General features: G+C 32.8%; 3 protein-coding genes across 4 annotated transcripts; 1 reads left to right on the top strand and 2 right to left on the bottom strand.

Moving 5' to 3' along the window:
- Nucleotides 1–3,535: 3,535 nt before the first annotated feature.
- LOC107061625 (uncharacterized) lies at nucleotides 3,536–4,982 on the bottom strand. Its single transcript, XM_015311217.1, has 2 exons — nucleotides 4,737–4,982; nucleotides 3,536–3,838 (listed from the first exon to the last, which is right to left on the bottom strand). Exons 1-2 carry the CDS (start codon nucleotides 4,980–4,982, stop codon nucleotides 3,536–3,538), a joined length of 549 nt encoding a protein of 182 aa, XP_015166703.1.
- Nucleotides 4,983–5,970: 988 nt separating this feature from the next.
- LOC102584297 (probable glucan 1,3-beta-glucosidase A) lies at nucleotides 5,971–11,229 on the top strand. Of its 2 annotated transcripts, none has more exons than XM_006353134.2 (10): nucleotides 5,971–6,237; nucleotides 6,342–6,457; nucleotides 6,699–6,818; nucleotides 7,654–7,839; nucleotides 8,947–9,102; nucleotides 9,200–9,369; nucleotides 9,454–9,609; nucleotides 9,867–10,219; nucleotides 10,334–10,519; nucleotides 10,853–11,229. In XM_006353134.2, the coding sequence occupies exons 1-10, from the start codon at nucleotides 6,162–6,164 to the stop codon at nucleotides 10,927–10,929; spliced, it is 1,596 nt and encodes a 531-aa protein (XP_006353196.1). In that variant the 5' UTR covers nucleotides 5,971–6,161; the 3' UTR covers nucleotides 10,930–11,229. The 2 variants fall into 2 exon arrangements, with proteins under 2 accessions (XP_006353196.1, XP_006353195.1); XM_006353133.2 differs by having other exon boundaries at nucleotides 10,841–11,229.
- Nucleotides 11,230–13,864: 2,635 nt separating this feature from the next.
- LOC102584642 (protein MIZU-KUSSEI 1) lies at nucleotides 13,865–14,797 on the bottom strand. The gene has a single exon (XM_006353218.2). It carries the CDS (start codon nucleotides 14,772–14,774, stop codon nucleotides 14,055–14,057), a length of 720 nt encoding a protein of 239 aa, XP_006353280.1. The 5' UTR covers nucleotides 14,775–14,797; the 3' UTR covers nucleotides 13,865–14,054.
- Nucleotides 14,798–20,030: the final 5,233 nt, after the last annotated feature.

Genomic DNA, 20,030 nt, shown 5'->3' with positions numbered 1-20,030 from the left:
ATTCCCCCCCCCCCCCCCCCATTTTTGTGAGTTGTTACAAATATTAACTATGAGATAATTATAGCCTCTAATTTAAGTTTAAGAATTAATAATAGATAGTTTTGACATGCATTATCATCTTCTTACCAAAAAAGTAGCTTTAGATCTAAAAGAATTTAGGATTCAAGTCAAACTCATGATACACGAGAATTTACACCCATACATTTTAGCAATTTGTTATGATTTTTCAATTTTATAATTCATTCGCTGACTTAAAAGCCTAAAATTGCCTTGCGATAAAGGGAAAATACCTCTCTTTTGTCTCTTGTGTACCTAGCTGGTTCCAGAACAAGATTGATTAACTAGTTATTAATAAGGGGTTAACAACAAAAATTGACTAACTAAACCAGTTACTACTATTAATTAGGGGTTTAGTAAACCTTCTTAATTAATATTAAACAAAACCAAACAACGTACGAGATGTGTCCCTTAATGGTCCCACATAGAACTATTAATGAACATTTTAAATAAAAACAATAATAATTTGAAGATTAAAAAAAATAAAACAAGCTTAACTGGCAAAACTTTGAATGTATCAAAATTAATCATAGTTTAAGAGATTTGATGCCAATTAAATCTTGATAATTAAAGGATGATTATTCCCCAAAGACTTTCTTACGTTAAGTAATTACGTACTATCATTAAGAATTCTAATTATTGTTCCTTTAAAGAGACTTCCAAAATGTCTCTAGCAAATGACATAAGTAGTACGAATTAATATTTTTTTACAACTTATTTTAGACCTCAAAAATTTAAAAGAACTAAACAAATTTATAAATTTTAAATTATGATTTCGCATCTATCCACCCAGTCTCCGACCCAGTAAAATTGAAAATAATTAATCTGAGGTGATGTCTCTAAAATTAACGGTTAAATTGAATAAGATTGCCACCTCAAGTACTGGCCCCTGCTCTAATTGAACCACTTGGATGTTTATATGTCCTTTTCCTTATAAAGTATATGTTGTGACAAAAATTTAAATGTATTTTACATCCTTAATTTTAATCAACATAAATTCTCTCTTTGAACGGAGAGACGTGAATCAAAAATAACCTTTCTATGTTTGTAAGTAGAGATAAGTTATCGTATACTCTATCCTTCTTATGTTCTATTTATAATATTATATTAGATACGTCGTTGTAATGTTAATTAACATGAATGTTTGATTTTTATTTTTATTTTTTTTGAAATTTCAGGATAACCCGCAATCGTTATAACTTTTGTCACAACTTCTGCTATTCGAGTGAGTACTCTGTGAATAGCATGTAAACCATACGCAGGATGTAAACTACATTAAGCAAGCTTTATACGATCTGACTTAGAAGGCATTGAGAAGGATCGATTCCAGTTTATCTATGTAGATGACCACCCTCCAAACCAACTGAGCTGAGCCATTCCGAAGGACACATGAATGCTTAGTTATCTCAATAGAAATTGAAAGAAAATGAGTAAATGCATGCATAAAAAACCTATCAACTACAAGTGATTGATCGTTTGTGTTTAGCTTTATGTACAAGTGTGTCTCCCCACTTGTCTTCAAGTTGCAGTATAAGAATTTTAATCAACATTAATATTCTTAATAGAATTTATAATGGAGCTTTCAAGTAATTTTCTCAATATAAAATGAGCTATTAGATCAATTTTTTTCTAGGTACTTTTTTCTACTTGCTTTAACATTTTTGTTTGATGATCTCATGATCACAATGCATTTGTCTTCTTACTAGATTTTTTTTATTAAGTAGGACACATAATCATTGGTATATATACATATATATATATAGTCTCTATGAATTCTCATTTTTACAACATCATTAAATTGAACATTGGTTTGAAATATAAATTTGACTTGTATAGTATGTACATGTTACTATCGGGGCCGGGGACGGAGGTAGAAGTCTAAATATGAATTTGATGTGAACTCAGTAAATTTTGCTTAAATAGCATATTTATGTTGAGAATTTCATTAAATATGTAGATACAAAAAATTTAGAATCCAATTATCATTTGAGATCGATCGTTCTAAAATACATATATAACTCATTAAGTTGAAATTCTAGCTTCGAGTCAATAATTTGACAAGATGATGTCACATCAAATTTTGATTAAATAAATTTGATGGATTACTAAAATCTAAAATTTCGTATAAAACAAATTTTTTTAATGAAAATTGTCACAAATGTTTTGTCTAGAGAGTCTGAAAAAGAAAGGAGATAGGAGGTGAAATGTATCTTCATTTTAAATTTTGATAAATTATTGTCTAGTTATTTGTCTATGGTCTAGTTAATTATTTTTCAAACAAGTTGTCTTGGAATATTTGTCAACTAGCTTACTAATGGAGATTTTTCAAATAATTTTTTCCAGAGAAATAAAGCGTATGATTATTATTAATAAAATGTGATTTTTATTTTCCTCTTCTCATGACTCTACAAGATTTATTATTCAGTTAGATCAACACCTTTAGCTTACGGTGGCGTGATATGTATTTCTCCATTTTTAATCATATGTATTAAGTTCAAATCCTGAGTATGAAATCATTTTTGGTGAGGAGTGCTTTACATCTCAAAGTAAGACTTTCCGTCGCGAATTCGAATGAGTCAAACACTAAATAGAAAATCAAAAAGAAAAACTCCCTTTCCTTTGTGTATTGGACGTAGGAGCGCAAAATAATTTAGCTCATAAAAATCATGATTCGAATGACCCCATAGATTTATGTATGACCCGTCCAATTCATCCAATCTTAAAAAAAGTTAAATCATTTAAAGAAAACGAACAAACAAATTAAAACTTAGTCAAAGTTGAGCAAGTTGGACTATGATCAGTGTTTCACCCATTTTGATTACAATATTTAAGCTCAATTAACCTCATTTATCAATTCAATCCATTTTAGCGGTGGCTTTAGTAGTTCTATTTCTAAAATGAACTTTGATCTAATGTGCATAAAGAACAATCAAATGATGTGGTGCAGTGGATGAGACTGATGAGACTACTCCTTCTTTAACCAGATGCTTCAGGTTCAAACTTTGGGTATGAAAAAGTCCTTGGTAGAGAGTGTTATTCCTCGAATGGAGGCCGGATTAGTGAGACTTCAATACTAATATCGGACACCGAACACTGAATGAAAAACCTAAAAAGAAAAAAAAGTGTATGAAGAAGGGAACTATTTAATATTGGACTGACTTTGCTATTGGACTAACATGACTTGGTAGGAAGGGTATACTCAAACCCATATATTTTGTTACTTGACTTGGGCCCCAACAAGTTTTTTCAGGCCCAAATAGAATTGCAAACTTGTAATAACACCTTTTACCGGGCATAAAGACATGATGACATGAAATTCGTGAAAACACTAGAAGAAATGTTAGCTCTTCGATAGAACCAAATCTTCTCCTGAATTTATACATTATAGTCATATGTTCCATTTTGTAAAAAATGAGTTCTTTTTTTGGTAGTTTAGGACTAAACTTCATTCATATGTACCTGAGTTTCGATACAAATATCAAAATTTCGAGTTACTCTCCTCTTCTACCTTCCAACTTTTGTACATATCAATTACATTAACGTCAGGGATATGCGCGATTTTCCAGTAATTTCCACTTGTACTATCCTTAAGCTTCACAGTCATCAACATGTTTTCAGAAATATTTTGAAGCACAAGAGATTGAAGCTTCCTCAAATGCTCAATCCCAAAGGGAAGCTCCTTCATTAACATACAATCGCGCAATTGAAGTACCTTTAGGATCTTGCATCTCTTCTCCATAATCTCCTCCATCAAATATACGTCTCGACACAGAGAACCTCTCTGAAACAATTTCTCCAACAAAATCTTCATTACTGTCAAAAAAGGGTGCAGCTAGAACTACACCCGCCAAGATGAACACCCATCTCTAACCTGGTTTCATTATTAAACCATGACTTTGATACCACTTGTTAGGACCGAAATAAGCAAGTGTAATGTGGAAGCTAGCAAAGTAAACCTCGAAAGACCATGAGTAAGAAGACAAACGAGAAACACACCAAAAGACACAAAGATTTAACGTGGTTCGGTCAATTGACCTACATCCACAAAGGAGATGAGCAATCTACTATAATTATGAGAGTAAAAACTATAGAGAGAAATAACCTCAACCAATTCACTCGAAGGTTCACAAATTCTCCCCATAACCGAAACTCTCAAAACCCTAGGACTACATTGTGAATACTGATTAAGTTAGAAGGAACAAGCCTATATTTATAGAGTCTAAAACCTTTCCTACAAGAAAAGGACTACTCAAAATATTAAAACTTTTTCCTAAAAGGATAATTGTTCAAGACTTATCAAGTACTGAAGAACAAAGATCTTTTCCATGTTTTCTTCTCACCTTCGCGATGTCTAACTTTCATAGTCTTTGTTAACTTTCCTAATTCAATCAATGTGGCATTGATAAGATTTAACACTTCTAAGGACATAAATGTTTGCAAGTTCATTGAGATAGCTATCAGCAACTTGTGCTATTGCTTTTCAATTTAATCGTCTTTGCTATAACTACCTTGTCAACAAGGCTGTCATAAAACAACTCCCATGAATCTGTTTTCTTAGTACTCAGTGCACCAGCAATGACTAGAATCATCAGTGGTAAACCATTGCATTTTTCTACGATGTCTTTGGCGATTTGAGACAGAGGTAGAGCAGGATGTTACATCCGCGTCCTGAAAAGTACCCAAGATTCATATTCAGACAAAGGGTTTAAACTGTAAACATCACTATCCGGGATATCTTCACAAATGGTATGACACATATCATCAAAACGCGATATGATGATTACTCTGCTACCACAGTTTTCGACAGGAAATACATACTTGAGAGCCCTCCATGTAACAATATCTGGGATATCAACAAGTACAATAAAGTACCTTGATGACTCAAGGACTTGTTGAAGTAACTCTGCCAACATGTTAGCATCCATGGTATCAATTGCTCGACGAGATTGATCATCTACTGGAGTAATCATGCTCCTTAAAAGTAGAAAACCGCGAAATATCAATCCACATTATAGAATTGAAATGCTTCTTCACTGAAGCATCATCATACACTTTCTTGACTAGGGTGGTTTTCCCTATACCTCTTGTTCCAACAACACAAAGCAATTTCCATTCCGGATCATCAGAAAGAACAAAATCTAGTAGTACTGATATACGACTTTCAAGCTCAACATCATCAACAAGACGTACTTGATCATCTTCATGTTCATTACTACTTTCAAAAAACACCGTATTTCTGAAGCAATGTTGTATGTCCTTCAGAAATGATGACTATACGAGTCTTGATAAATTCCAACATCATTAAAAGATTATCATTTTGCGCGTCTACAACGAAATATCTTGATTTTTTCCATAGCCATGATCCCTTTTCTTGAAAATTATTACATGTGACAACATGTTTTTGTACCAGAAAGGTAACAGAACACTCTGCCATTTCTTTTAGAAAAATGTATACAATATATGTTGATATGATTAATGTTGAGAGTTTAGTGATCAATTTTTATAGATCAAACTTTGAATCAATCTAACTTTTAATACACAACGTGACAAGCATTTTGTAATTTGATTCGATCATCGACTATAGTTTATATAATTAAAAATATCGATTGTCAACTTGAATGTTTACATCAATTTGACATTTGATTTGGTTAAGTTATTTACTTATGAACTTAAGATTAATTCTCACTTAATACGAATCTTAAATTTGCCTCAACATGTTGTAATTGGCAAATTTAATCGAGGTGTGCTCAAACTAACCCGTAGTTAAAAAAAGATTGTTTCTTTTATTCTGCTGTACATTTGTTTCAGTGATTTTTATTTAAAAACTGTTGCTTTTGTCCTTATCTGAATACAGATTTTCTGATCCAATTAAAATACAAGTAAATCTATAATTTCAAAAAAGGTTCTTTTTTTTGTGGAATTGAATGAGTGAAAAGAAAGATATTACTCAGATTCTTCTCTTTCAGTCAAAAAGAAGGGATTTTTAAAGGGTTTTGAGTATTTTTTACTCATTTTTTTCTCTTCTTTCTTTGCAAGAATGCTTCTTTACTTTCTGGGGTTTAATAATTTTGCTTGTATGATGTGATTTTTTGGTTGTTTTCTCCATGGAACTACTTTTCTCCAAATGGGTCTCTGCCTTCTTGCTCTGTTGTTGGCTTATCTTCTCTGTTGGGCATTCAGGTTTGGTCTTTTTTCTTGTTTTTGTGTTTTTTCAAGATTCTTAACAATGTATTTTGTTGTAATAGATAATGTGGTTTTTTTGAATTTTTTTTTGGAAATTTTAGTGGAGGGGTTACATGGAAATGCAAGAGTAAGAGCTGTGAACTTGGGTGGATGGTTAGTTGTAGAGGGATGGATAAAGCCTTCCCTTTTTGATGATATACCCAATGGAGATATGCTTGTATGTATTGGTTCTCTTTATGCTTTAGAATCGAGTTGATTTCTCATATGGTCACTGGACTAATAGTTATTATCTCGTAAAGTTACTTTCTTTGTTTGAAGAAAATTGGAGTGGAGAAGAAATGTGACTTTCTGAGATAATAACTAGTATTAGTTAAGTGATTGTCGGAGAAATCAACCCTTCGGAATCTTGTTGAATTGTTATTTTAGATTGAAAAGTTTTGAGCTTTTTGGCAATGCAGGATGGAACACAGGTGCAATTAAAATCTGTGACATTGCAAAAGTATATTTCTGCACAGAATGGTGGAGGAATGAATGTGTCTGTGGATAGAGATAATCCATTAGAATGGGAAACATTCAAGGTGAAATGCATTGTCAAATTTCTTTGTTGCTATCTTTTAGTCTCTCTCGGTTGATCGTATCGTTTATTGTTAATATATGTTTGGATATGCTTTATTTTAAGCCGAGGGTCTATTGACAATAGCCTCTCTATCTCTACGAGGTAGGGGTAAGGTCTGCATAGACTCTACCCTCTCTGAACCGCACTTGTGGGATTACACTGTGTATGTTGTTGTATACTATCCTTTTTATGTCCTAAATTTGTGGTTACTTAAACTTTTAAATTCTCTAATTCAGAATCAATGAAATCTCTCCAAGTAGGATTCGAACCTACGTCCACTCGATTAACAACTGACCGTTCTATCAACTGAGCTAATGTGGAACAACAGGAGATTCAATCTTATAGAGTTTAATTCCCGTCCTCAAACCTATATGAGTTCCTTTGTAACTCCCATAATTTCTTCATGTTGGCTCCCTTATGTCAGCTCTCTGGTTCATATATTTGACCTCCTATATGAATTTGATCCTTTTCCAATTAGATTCCCGATTAGTTTCGATATTGTAATGGAGGGAATGTATTTGCAAGAAGCGGAATTTAGATTTTTCAACAACAATAACAACACGACCAGTGTAATCCCACAAGTGGAGTTTAGGGATAGTCCTTTGTGGCTCAGGCAATGACTAGACCAACACATTGTTGCTTCAAGTGAACCTCGCGTTGAAGTTCACTAAGAATCAATTATGGAACTTCATACTTTAAAGTTCATATGATGAGAAGAGATTCTTTTTAGTAGAGTTTAAGCTAGAAATTGTTGATTTTGAGAATAGTACCTGATTAATTTGCTTATTTTTTAACAGTTGTGGAGGATTTCTGAGTCAGTATTTCAGTTTCGAACTTCTGAAGGGCAATTTCTAACATGCAGTGGTGATGGAGATAGTGTGATGGCAACAGCAGAGTCTCCCTCGGATTCAGAAACATTCTATCTCGAAAGGAACTTCAATAATAGAGTTCACATCAAACTGAAAAGTGGAACTTATATACAGGTAATTTCTCATTTCTTTTACCTTTGCATTTGGCGGAAGCACTTCTTGAAACTACAGAATTCATTTGATAACACAACTTCATTTTTCTTTATTTCTCTGTCAGTCTCTATTGTGGGATACATTAAGCATATTTGATATAAGAAAATTCTATGCCTTTTTTCATGGTTTATATTATATGTACATGAGTGAAGGGTCAAAAACATACCTAAAGTACCTCGGTTTTTTGAGTTTCATACCTAAATTACCAGGTGTGCGAATTTCATACCTGACTTATTACCAACATTTATCAAAACACACCTCAACTATCAATTGTTCCCAAAACACACCTGAATGATGGTTATATTTCAGGTAGGAAAAGGGAACGATGGATAGTTGAGGTGTGTTTCGATAAATAGTTGGTGATTGTTCTGGTAGACAACTCGCACACATAATAGTTCAGATATGAAACTCAAAAAACCAAAAAACCGGGATACTTTAGGGTTTTTTTTTACCATCAACTCTATTTACATAGAAGGATTGCAATCATGGAATAATCTTGTTTATGCACTAGGTTGTAAGAGCTATGATATTATTTTGTTGCGCTTGATGACGAATAAGGCTCATCCACTTTTTCTAGTCCGATCATCTTGGAGGTGTTGATAAATTTCATCCTGCACGAGATTTCCCTAAGAACCAGTGTATGGCCTTCATTGTACTGGTTACAAAATCATTTTTTTGCAGTGTGCTGCAAATATTCTTTTCAGCTTTCTGCAGCCCTTTCTTTAAGTGCTAGTAACATTTACTTTATGGTTTTATGGAATCTTTTTGAAATATCCTAGCCTTGGAGGTGTAGTCCTGAGCCGAGAGTCTTTCTGAAACCTCTCTACCTCCACGAGGTAGGGTTAAGGTCTGCGTAGACTCTACCCTCTCCAAACTCCACCTAGTGGGATTTACACTGGGGATGTTGTTGTTGTTGTTGTTAGAGGTGTAGTCCTATGGATGGTTAAGATATTGTTAAGCTAGTATATATTCGTGTGCACCAGCTTTAGTATGTTGCCATACTGACATTCATGTCTATCACGAGTTCTACTAGAACTGCTGTAATTGTGTTCTACCTCATTCATTTAGGCGTCAAATGACAATGTTCTCACAGCAGACTTTCCGGGGACGCCAGGTTGGGATGATAATCCAGCCACATTTGAGATGACGTTTGTGGCAAAGTTACAAGGGGATTACCAGCTTGCTAATGGATATGGGCATAACAAGGCAAAAGACGTTCTTAAGGTAAATTGATCACGTTTATTGCTTTCAGTTCACTTATTTATTGGATGTAAGTGAGACGCATGTTCATTGTATTTCTCTCCTTTTTTGTATGTTGCAGAAGCATAGGAATAGTTTCATCACTGTAGATGATTTCGATTTCTTGTACAGACACGGAATAAATACTGTTAGGATTCCTGTTGGCTGGTGGATAGCTTCCGATTCTAATCCTCCAGCTCCTTTTATTGGTGGAAGCTTAGAAGCTCTTGATAATGCATTCTCGTGGGCGCAGTAGGTCTTGATTTCTGCTATTTCATTATACTCTTCTACGATTTCTTCCCTTCTTTCAGCCATTTGATCTCTTTCTATTCGCAGAGCTTATAACATTAAGTGCATAATCGACCTTCACGCTGCCCCAGGTTCCCAAAATGGGATGGAACATAGTGCCAGTAGAGATGGTACAGTAAACTGGCAGACATCTCCAGAACACATCGCGCAAACATTGGATGCTATAGAGTTCTTAGCTTCCAGGTAGATTTTAACGAATTCTTCACGAATCTATCAACCATGCTTTGCCATGAGCATTAATCATTGCCAAGATTTTGCTTGAATTTTCCCTCATCTTGTCCACCACTGAGGCTACTCCCGCCTTGCCTCATATATCTTCATATCTCTCGTAGTGTGCTCACACATCTATCTAAGTATCCTCATCTCATTTGCGTTCATAACACTCACCATTCTCTTTCAATATTTTCTTTAAATGTATTATAACTCATGAACATTCATAGGTATGCTGTGCATCCTGCCTTGCTGGGAATCGAGCTTCTAAACGAGCCATCTGCTGCAGATGTCTCACTGGATATTCTGGTGCCTTTTTATAAACAGGGATACCAAATTGTTCGAAAATATTCTTCAACAGCTTATGTGATATTTTGCCAAAGAATCGGAAATGCAGATCCATTTGAACTTTATCAAGCTAACATAGGCTCATCAAACACAGTAGTTGATTTGCACTACTACAATCTCTTTGACAGATACTTTGATAAACTGACCTCGTCGGAGAACATTCAATTTCTATACAAAAACAGACAATCTCAAATACAGGCTTTGAATAGCGCCAACGGACCATTGGTGTTTGTTGGTAATATATCCTTTCTTTCCTTTCGCAACACCTTTGGTTTAGTGAACTAGAACCAATTTTCAACTGCCACATTTCAGAATTGTGATATCTTGACATGAATTTAACCGATTTCAGGTGAGTGGGTGAACGAATGGAACGTGACTAATGGCTCGTTAGCAGATTACCAGGATTTCGGAAGAGTTCAGTTAGATGTATACAATGCAGCCTCTTTTGGATGGTCTTACTGGACACTAAAGTGCGAAAAAAAGCACTGGGATTTCGAGTGGAGTTTTCGGAACAATTATCTTCAACTGCAACCAGGTATAAAACTAACCTTACTTGCCTCAATGGCTCAGCCTAATCGAAAACATCTACTTCTCAATGTGTAAGTTAAGCATAGAGGCAGAGCTAGGATTTTGCGTTTATAAGTTCTAGAGATGCTAGAAAACACGGCTTATTGGATTTTGGATAAATTATTTATAAGTCTTAAAATGGATTTTTAAACACAAATACAGGATTTTGACCAAAGCTCCGCCCCTGCATAAGCATATACAACTAGGATTACAAGAGGCGTTTTCGGGTTATTAAGAAGATTAGTGCCTTTTATCTTTGTAATTTCTCCGTTTTTACTTGTTCGAGAAGGTATGTATGCAGGTACTTCACCAAGGAAGATGATATCTAGAGTTGTATTGTTGCTTGGATTGGCATGCATTTGGAGCTTTATGCATTAGAAGAACCAAAGAAGTCTTTTGAATCCAGCGGTATGAATGATGGAATTGAGAAACAACTATTCTTCGCGGGATATAGTCTACCTTCAGCTCCAACTATTTTTTCAAATATGGAGGTGAGCGCGCACACACACAACGCGATATGATATTGTAAAACTCGATAAGAATGTTCATTGATTCGCCAAATATTTATGAGAAAAAATATCGTAAATTCTTTCAACGTCCAGAGCACTATACACTAGATATGTTGTTGTATTCATTTGCCAAAAATATGAGAAATATATTGTTCACCTTTTAATCTTTCATGTGTTACATGCACCTAGATGACTTGACATTATATATAAAAGCTACAAGACTACAACAATTTCTTGAAGGACAGGGATCAATCGAGGTGTGTGCAAGTTAGTCCTGTTACGTTATTCAAGTTTTAAAAAAATGTTGACAAGTATATATTTGCATTGGGCTCTACTCAATAATCTTGTCTTTGTTCGCCCCAAAGAATTTGATTAAGATATAAGAGCACAACACATAACATGACAGCTAAATGCATTCAAACGCAAGAGAACATACATCGCGAGTTTAAATCTAGCATGTGGAGAATTAAAAGCTTGTTATTTTTAAGTGGAAAAGGGTAGAGAGGTGAATTCATTATCCACTGAGTTTATTGTGCACTTAATTATAGATATATAACATAAAATAACTTTTCTCGAGTAATTCTTGTCATTTTTTCAAGATAATTTAGGAGAAAAAAAAAGGTACCATCTTAAATATTTAAAACAAAATATATTCTAAATATTTAACCAATAGAACTATAATACAATATCTTGATCTTTTCAACTAACTTTTCCTTCTTTAATTTGTAGCCTCAATTTTATTCTCCCAATTATATACTAATATTCTTTTATTCACCTAACTAAATAGAGAAATGATCGTACGTGTTATGTCTATTAACCAGTTAATATATATACTATTAAAAGATTTAATTAAAGGAAGGGAAAAAAGCAAATTAAACAATGAAAAAAAGAGGAAATTATTGACCAAAATGATTGAATATATATGAGCATATGCATCCCTCTTCCTATATGACAAATCTAACTTTTTACTCTTTTTTTTTTTTGCTTTTTATTTTTATTTTAACGACAAAAGGAATCAAAACAGCTCATAAAAATAAAAATACAAAAAACAAATCAGAGAAGCACTATCCCAACATTATATCACATCCTTTCACTCTCTTTTTTTCGTGGAAAAATCGTAAAAATATGTATACTATCAGATCACTTAAAATATATAAAATACATAATGATTCATAACAAGTGAAATTAGTAATCCAAATAATGTAAAACTTCTTTACATTATATCTATTAGACTGTCACGACCCAAGCCCAAAGTGAACGACCTTATGAAACTGTTCCTTGTGCTATGCTATCATCAAGTTCAAAAGTGTATATGGTGTATACCATGTGAACTTGTAGTATAATTTTAAAAAATTCTTCAATTTTCTCTTGCTTTCTGATGTGAGATACGTCTAAGATGTCACGTGTACCCCTTATTCAAAAGCTTATCAATCTAAAAATTTGTCGTTTTTCTCTTTGACGACTCATCGTCCATCACTACACAAATGAGACATTTAGTGGCAATAGATTTTCATTTATATTGCAGCAAAAATACTTAACGACAATTGAGTTGATGTCATTGCATTCAGAGTCGTTAAAGTCTTTAAGGATATTTATATAGAGTATTATTATTGATTATAAATATCCATATTTATTATTACCATTAATGTGTCATAAGTGACACACATTACCCATGCATATGAGATGTATTAATTTTACGAATTTTACAAGATTAGTTAAATTAATTGTTTCAAATATTTCAGCCATCCAAACATTGATCTTTATTCTTCATTTTGTTGTCATAACATGTCTATATTCTTTTTTGTTTATCACATATGATTTCTACTATTGGAACTACATAAGTTAATTAGCTATCACTAATTAATATATTTGATCTGTAGATATGAAAAAGGATCTTAGGATAATTTGGTAGTTGGTCATATTTTTGCCATGTCAAATATGTACTAATTAATCGTAGCATAATCAGATTTTATTCTCTTATGATAATCGCAAATTAATAAGATGTCGGCTATATAAAATATCAGAAATTTTTACACTATCAAATTTTACACCGTGGGAGATTTATCCGGTGCGCACAAAGGCGTTCATCCGAAGGTAAAGGTTGTGGCAAATATTGTAGTGATTGCAGGTTATCCTGAGAATCCAAAATTAAGTTTATCATGTTATAATAAATTATTAATTATTTGTTATTATAGGTCAAGTTAACTCGATAGTCCAAAATTTTTATGTACACTACTTATATTTACGAGTTCAGAACGCTAGTCCATATCTTATGTTTATGCTAAAAATTCACGTAATATGTATAAATAATTTATCTAAAATCCAATAATTTATTTTTTTAAAGAAAGTAAATTTAAAACATATAAATTCAAAATTCTGATTTTACGTTTACCTATCTTTTCTAAAATCAAAAATTTATTGGGACACGTTTAGCCAAAAAACAACTAGCAAGCTTTACACTGCGTTCATGAACTTCCACTGTTCCAATAAGAATTCGTTTTTTTGCTTTTGGATTTAACTTGTTGTATACATTAATAACGATGTAAAAGAATTTTATTCGATCAATGTTATTTAACTTGTTATATTTATGAACAGTTATATTACTTAGGTAAATCTTGAAGTCCTTAAATATTCAAATGGGTATTAATTCCCACCAAATTTTGAGTAAATTATGACATCTATTTAGTGTAACAATTAAAAAAATTAATCACGATATTAATGAAATAAAAAGGAAAATATATAAACTAAAATGGTCCTCCATTAATTACATTTTTACAAATATTCATCTTTGGTAATTGCAACATACACACCCCATGACAAATTAAATATCCCTATAAGGGATATAAAAAAAAAAGCCATGCCAAAAAACACAGCTCGAAAAACACATGGGGTGTTGCATGGCAACACCAAAGTACAAAACTCATAATCTAGGAGGAAAAAAAAATTAGCAAAAAATTGCACGTTGCTCAAGCTGATTCACACATCACGATCAGCTCAGCTAGAACGAGAGCGGAGAAAGAAAATGCTCAATTGTTGTTGCCCCATACTTCCTTCAGGATCGATTAAATGAAATGACTCTGAGTCTGAAGATCCATGAACCCTTTCGAATTTTCCTCTTAGATACATTATATCATCATCGCGATTAATTTCTTTACCATGAACAGTGCCAGCACCAACAACTACACTTTCCATTTGATTCAACACTTGTAAATCGGATTTTGTAGGTTTTTTTTTAACCGCGAACCCTACTTTTTTTCCATTACAATACATCGTCCATACAGACATGGACAGAAGGGAAGAATTATCATTATTTCCACTTCCACCTCCGTTATTGGAACTTTCAAGTGCGATTCTTAGTAGCCCTCCACGCATTTCACGTGCTAGGGTAGAAGTAGAAACCGCGAGTTCAAGGAGAAGAAGCGGGGTAGAGGAATTAGGGTTTGTTTGGATACAAAAATTGACTTTTCCTTTACGATACCCAAAAATGGTACCCGTAATATTTGTTGTATTCGAGGTAAATGATGGTCTATGATAGTTGAAAGATGAAACAGGTTTTTTACTCGGGACAAGTTTTGTAGGTTCAACAAACGTACAGTAACAACTAGGGATGAGTAACTCCACTAGAGAACGGAGGAGTCGCCACGAACGGACTTGTTTCTCGCAATCAACGGTGGTGATGGTGGCGGTGGCCGCGGAGGGGTATGAGGTGATCATTATTGGTGATTATATTAGGGGGAAAAAATCGAAGGCTCAACGAATTAGTTTGGACTATGGTAGTAGTTTATATAGAGAAGTTTTGAAGGAATATTTGTTATAAAATTATTTATTCAAAAAAATATTAATTATTTTTTTATTTTTTTAAAAAAAAAACATAAAAGGGGGCAATGGAATCTAAGAACTGTTGTGACGTGGATATTAATAATGTTACTTTATTATCTCTTTTTGTTGGTGAGGGTTGTAATGAAATAGTTGTTGTCTTGTTTTTGTCTAGGCTAAAATCATGCACATGTTCAAAAACCTATAAAAATTGTCCAAAGGCATATTATCCTAATTCCTAGTCTTATAAGGTGAGTAATAATAGCCTTTTTATTGGAAAACATTCATACATGATGTGAAATGTTTTTTTTGATGTGACTAGGATTAAACATTGTGTTACCTTAGAAATTGCCTAGTAGTTTACAAGTTATGTATACTGACGATGCACAAAATTTATAGTAGTAGATAAATAATGAATCAATTGTTGCTAACGTACCTTGGAGGTAGTTGCGTAGCCATATGTGGTAAAAGATAGTCAGTTGAACACTTTAAATAAAAAAAATTATAGCATAATAAGTTTTAAATAAAAAATCGATACGTATATATTAAATATTGAACATCTTTATAGAAATTTCTAAAAAAGTGTATATCACATAAATAAACTTATTTTAAAATAGAATTGATGATATAGAGTTCAAATTTGTTGAAATGAACAAACATGAAGTTTATTGCTAGATATTTAGCCAAATAAAATCGTCCAATTCATAGGGAACCTACATGATAAGGTTAGGCAGACCAAAAGGAGAATTCCAAAGATGAAAAATAAAAATTATTTTTCCCACATAAAATTTATGAATAATTGATATATTGTCCGGTAATAATGAGTTATGAATATACGCCTTAATTTCTTCTAAATATGATTGTATTATACAATACCATTTTTCCACCTTCGCAATGCCCAAAAAAAAATAGCAGGTAGTCAAGAAAAATTAGATCTTTTTATTCTTTTCATCATTATGACTTTTTTCAAACTTTTCCATATGAATTAAATTCCCTTTTTAGTTGGATCGCACTTATAATAAATAGTGCCAATTATATTTATTATATTTTGAAAGGGAAAAAAATGGAAAATACCGTACAGCCATAACAACCCAAATTTCCCGGACCTTTTAATGATTGAGTCCTTAAAATATTATAAATAATATAATATAATATTATAATTTACAACTGTTCAACTGCTACTCTTCTACATATTTCTTACTATATATATTACTGATAATATATTCAGCGGAATTTCACTATAGGGTGTGTGAAGGTAGAGTGTATGCAGATTTTATCACTACCTCAAGAAGGTATATAGACTGTTCATGAAAGACTCTCGACTCATCAAGTGCATCAAATCCAAGTAAAAGGAGAAGAAACAATGAAAAAAAAACATAGTCAATAATAAGAAAGACAATATAAAGCCTACAAGAAGAAACAATAACAGCATCAAAATAGTGTGATAATCAAAACATAATACATGTTATATGACAAACTATAAGGGTATGACTAATACACGACAAAACACTGACAAGTCTAAACCTGCGCACGACAAGACATATACCCCTTCACTCCCTACTAGCCGTCTACACTAATACACGACCTCCACTTCTTTCTATCTAGAGTCGTGTCCTCGATAATATGAAGTTGCATCATGTTCTGTCGAATAATAAATAGTTTAATTAATATACATCTAAATAATTTTTACATATGTTGTAATAATTACTAATATATCTTTTAAGCCTATCAAATTTCATGTTTTTTTGGTCTATAAATATATAGACAATATATGATGATGTGCAAGATTTAAACTATAATAAATAAATAATTTATAAATGAACACATCAGAGTGAACTTTTTGTCGAATATATGGGTCCTGAGTTGGTTAACCACTAGCAAATAGAAACAAAATACATTTTGTAATTAGTTTTATTTACTTTATTATTTTTTGGACAAAGAAGAGACTGCATGTTGTATGGGAAAGCAACAAATAAAAAAGGGAAAAAAAAATTGATTTTATGAGTTGCTTTATAGCCTGGCTTCTCCACTAATGTCCTTCACCTTTTTTTATTTTTCACAACTTTCATTCATAATATAAGTTGACAAGATAGGAGGATTATAATTTGGTCTTGGAAACAAAAAGGATCACTAAATTAATTCTCTTTAATTACTTTAAAATCATCCAAATTACAAAAAAAATATGAATTAGTTTTTGACACTATGGTTGGAATATTTAGTAAACTTCACTAGTAAACCAACTAACCAAGTATCATGTCTCACCCTGCTCCAATTGTCATCCCTACAAGTAGAGCCTTCAAAATGGGTTTAGCCCATGGGGTTGGTTCAACCCAACTCGCGATTGGGCTATGGTTGAGATAAAAACTTTCAAGCCCATTTAAAACTAGGGCTTATAAGCCCCGCTCTTATAAACCATTGGCCCTTGAGGCTTGATTGAGGTCGGGTTGGGATCGGTTCATGGGCTAGAACTATTTATTTAAGGGTAACTTACAGAAATCTACTAGTGTATGAGTTAATTACTTAGATGCACAATTTGTTGTAATATTACGAATTTTTCCAGATTTTGGTGCGTCCAGATACATATATCTCAGGATACATGGACTCAATATGTGTAATTTGTTCTAGATACACTCTATCCAAGTGGATTCACATGTATCTAGGATACATAGACAAATTCCACACCCTCGCCTCCCTCTCATATCGCTCGTCACTCTCTTATCTCGCTCGTGTATCTGGGATGTATCACACCAAATTCATGTATCTCGCGTATCTAGTATCCTAGATACATGCTAATCACACTAGAGTTTTTGCTAGTGTTATATTGAAACAACACAATTGTTTGGTACATTTGATTTGAAAATCTTCTCATTTTCTTGATGTTATAGAATTTTAAGTTTGAAAATAAAAGATGAAAATAAGAGAAAAAGAAGGGTTGGCCCGCCCCATCTCGAGGCCTTGGGTTGAACATTTTCAGGCCCTTCCAAATGAAGGGTCGGTCCACCCTAGCCCATCAAATTTCTTGGCCCCTGAGGCTTGGGCTGACCCTTTTTGACAATTCTACTTACAGGTAGAGGTATGCCAAATCAACCAAAATGTCTAGGTGATTATCTATGTCACTGTTTGGTCATAAATTTTGATGTTGAAATTTTCAAATTGTATTTTAGAAGTTGTTATGAAATTTGAAGTTGTGTTAGAACATGCGTTTTACTTGGAAAAAATCTGAAATTTGTGAGTGGAAGTCGCTAAAACCCAAAATCTTGTTTAACTCCGTCTGTGAGAACTTGAAAATATTTGAAGATCAAATTTCATGATTAAACGGATAATAAAAGATAAATGTTCAAAATCTATTATCAAACGATAACTAAATCAGAGGTCGAGTACTGAAAATGAAAAACATGTCATGTGGGAATTAAGTGTTTACCCTCCTTAGTGGATTTATTCTGCATGAATTTAAATTAATCGAACATTTAAATATTGAACACTTGATAGTTAATTTTTAAAAAATAAAATAACTGGAGGTAAGTGTATATACTTAACATAAATTGGTCGGGTGACAATTCTTTAATTATAACTTTTTATATGACATATTTAAAATCGTAAGATTCAAAAAAAAAATTACTTTGTTAAACTCTAGGTCAAATTAGAACAGAACAATTGAATTAAGACAGACGGAGTACTTATATATATATATTATTTAGAAATAACAATATAATGAAGCAGCATAATAAACAGGTTATTTTACCTCACATCAAATATAATGTTAGAAATAGAGAAATAGATAGAAGACAAAAGAGTTGACATATTTAAAAGATAGGCACTAGACATAAATAAAAGGTAAGCACATGTTGTGGTTCAATTTTTTTTTTCTTTTTGTGCTTTGTTCTTGGATCATGTCGGAATCCATATTTGATCACCTCTTACAAATTTTGCTAATTATAATTGTGACATAACATGATGTGCCATGTCAATATCTGTTTTTTTCTATTTTTTGATTCATTAACCTTTCATATCCACACGCTCCTTTTTTGGTTGATAGTGTTATCTTGGACGACCGTGACAAATATGGTGTCAGAAGTGGAGTAAATCTCAGCAAGGACGTTAAGTCCATGAGTGAAGTGTATGATGCCTATGATGGAGGACAAATCGACGACTAATGAGGGTGAGTCAGAGAAAAGGACTGACAAGCTTCTAAAAATGTGAAGTGTATGATGCTTATGATGGAGGACAAATCGATGACTAATGAGGGTGAGTCAGAGGGAAGGACTGGCAAGCTTCTAAAAAGGTTGGGGTGAACATGATACCTTCGATGAGTCCTTCAATGAAATCGGAGAAGAAAGTAAAGAGTTTTATAAGGCACAAAATAAGTGTACATAACATGAACGTACGCTTTTGGGGTCAATGAACACATACCGCATACACAAGGGACAAATATGTGAGTTTTGTTGGGCCAAAGCAGATAATATGTGTCATGAGCTTGAACCATGAATTTAAGATAATTACAAGTGTATCTCTTTTTGACAATCTAGTTTGTTGTAAAAACATTATTTTGATGAGTAAAACGAATATGTTGCTATTTGAATGTAATATATAGTACCATGAGTAAAAAGAACATATGGTTATTTGAATGTAATATATAGTACCATAGTAAGTAAAATTCCAAAAGGAAAAAGGCAAATATATGCCAAACTTCAACAGAAATATAAGAGAGAAACTATTTTGGGTTAGTCCAAGAAAAAAGAGAATGTTTTAGGCCCAAAAAGAGATAACAAACTTAGTAATATCTTGATATGGGCCACTCACTTGGACCTAAGCCCATTAATCCTATTAGCTCTGACGAGAAAATCTGCGGTCGCTATTCTTTAGTGTGCTCAAGGTAAACTCTAGTTTAATAGCATGTAAACCTTGATTAATTTTTAGGGAAAATTATATATAATAGCAAACTATTAATTCAAATTAAATGCTATAAATATAGTTTGATTTAATTGTACTTCATAGCAAACTGTTGCTATTTCGCCTCTCTCCTGGTGAATCTCGCTCGCCACTTTCGTTCTCTCCCTCGCCTCTCTCGTTTTTTATACAAACACAAATGTATAAAATGTGTTTGTGTTTGTATAAAGCGAGAGAAAATTGTATATACAAATACAAATGCATATA

Source organism: Solanum tuberosum, unplaced genomic scaffold, assembly GCF_000226075.1.
Source record: "Solanum tuberosum cultivar DM 1-3 516 R44 unplaced genomic scaffold, SolTub_3.0 scf00152, whole genome shotgun sequence".
Classification (NCBI taxonomy): Eukaryota; Viridiplantae; Streptophyta; class Magnoliopsida; order Solanales; family Solanaceae; genus Solanum; species Solanum tuberosum.
Note: the sequence above shows the minus strand (reverse complement) of the source record. Positions and strands in the feature narration are given on the sequence as shown.

Coding starts and splice junctions, on each gene's coding strand:
- LOC102584297 (XM_006353133.2), top strand. CDS start 6,162: ATGGAACTACTTTTCTCCAAATGGGTCTCTGCCTTCTTGCTCTGTTGT. Junction 7,840..8,946: donor AAAGTGGAACTTATATACAG/GTAATTTCTCAT, acceptor TCATTCATTTAG/GCGTCAAATGACAATGTTCT. Junction 10,220..10,333: donor CGGACCATTGGTGTTTGTTG/GTAATATATCCT, acceptor AACCGATTTCAG/GTGAGTGGGTGAACGAATGG.
- LOC107061625 (XM_015311217.1), bottom strand. CDS start 4,982: ATGGATGCTAACATGTTGGCAGAGTTACTTCAACAAGTCCTTGAGTCA. Junction 3,839..4,736: donor TGTCTGAATATGAATCTTGG/GTACTTTTCAGG, acceptor AAATTGTTTCAG/AGAGGTTCTCTGTGTCGAGA.
- LOC102584642 (XM_006353218.2), bottom strand. CDS start 14,774: ATGATCACCTCATACCCCTCCGCGGCCACCGCCACCATCACCACCGTT.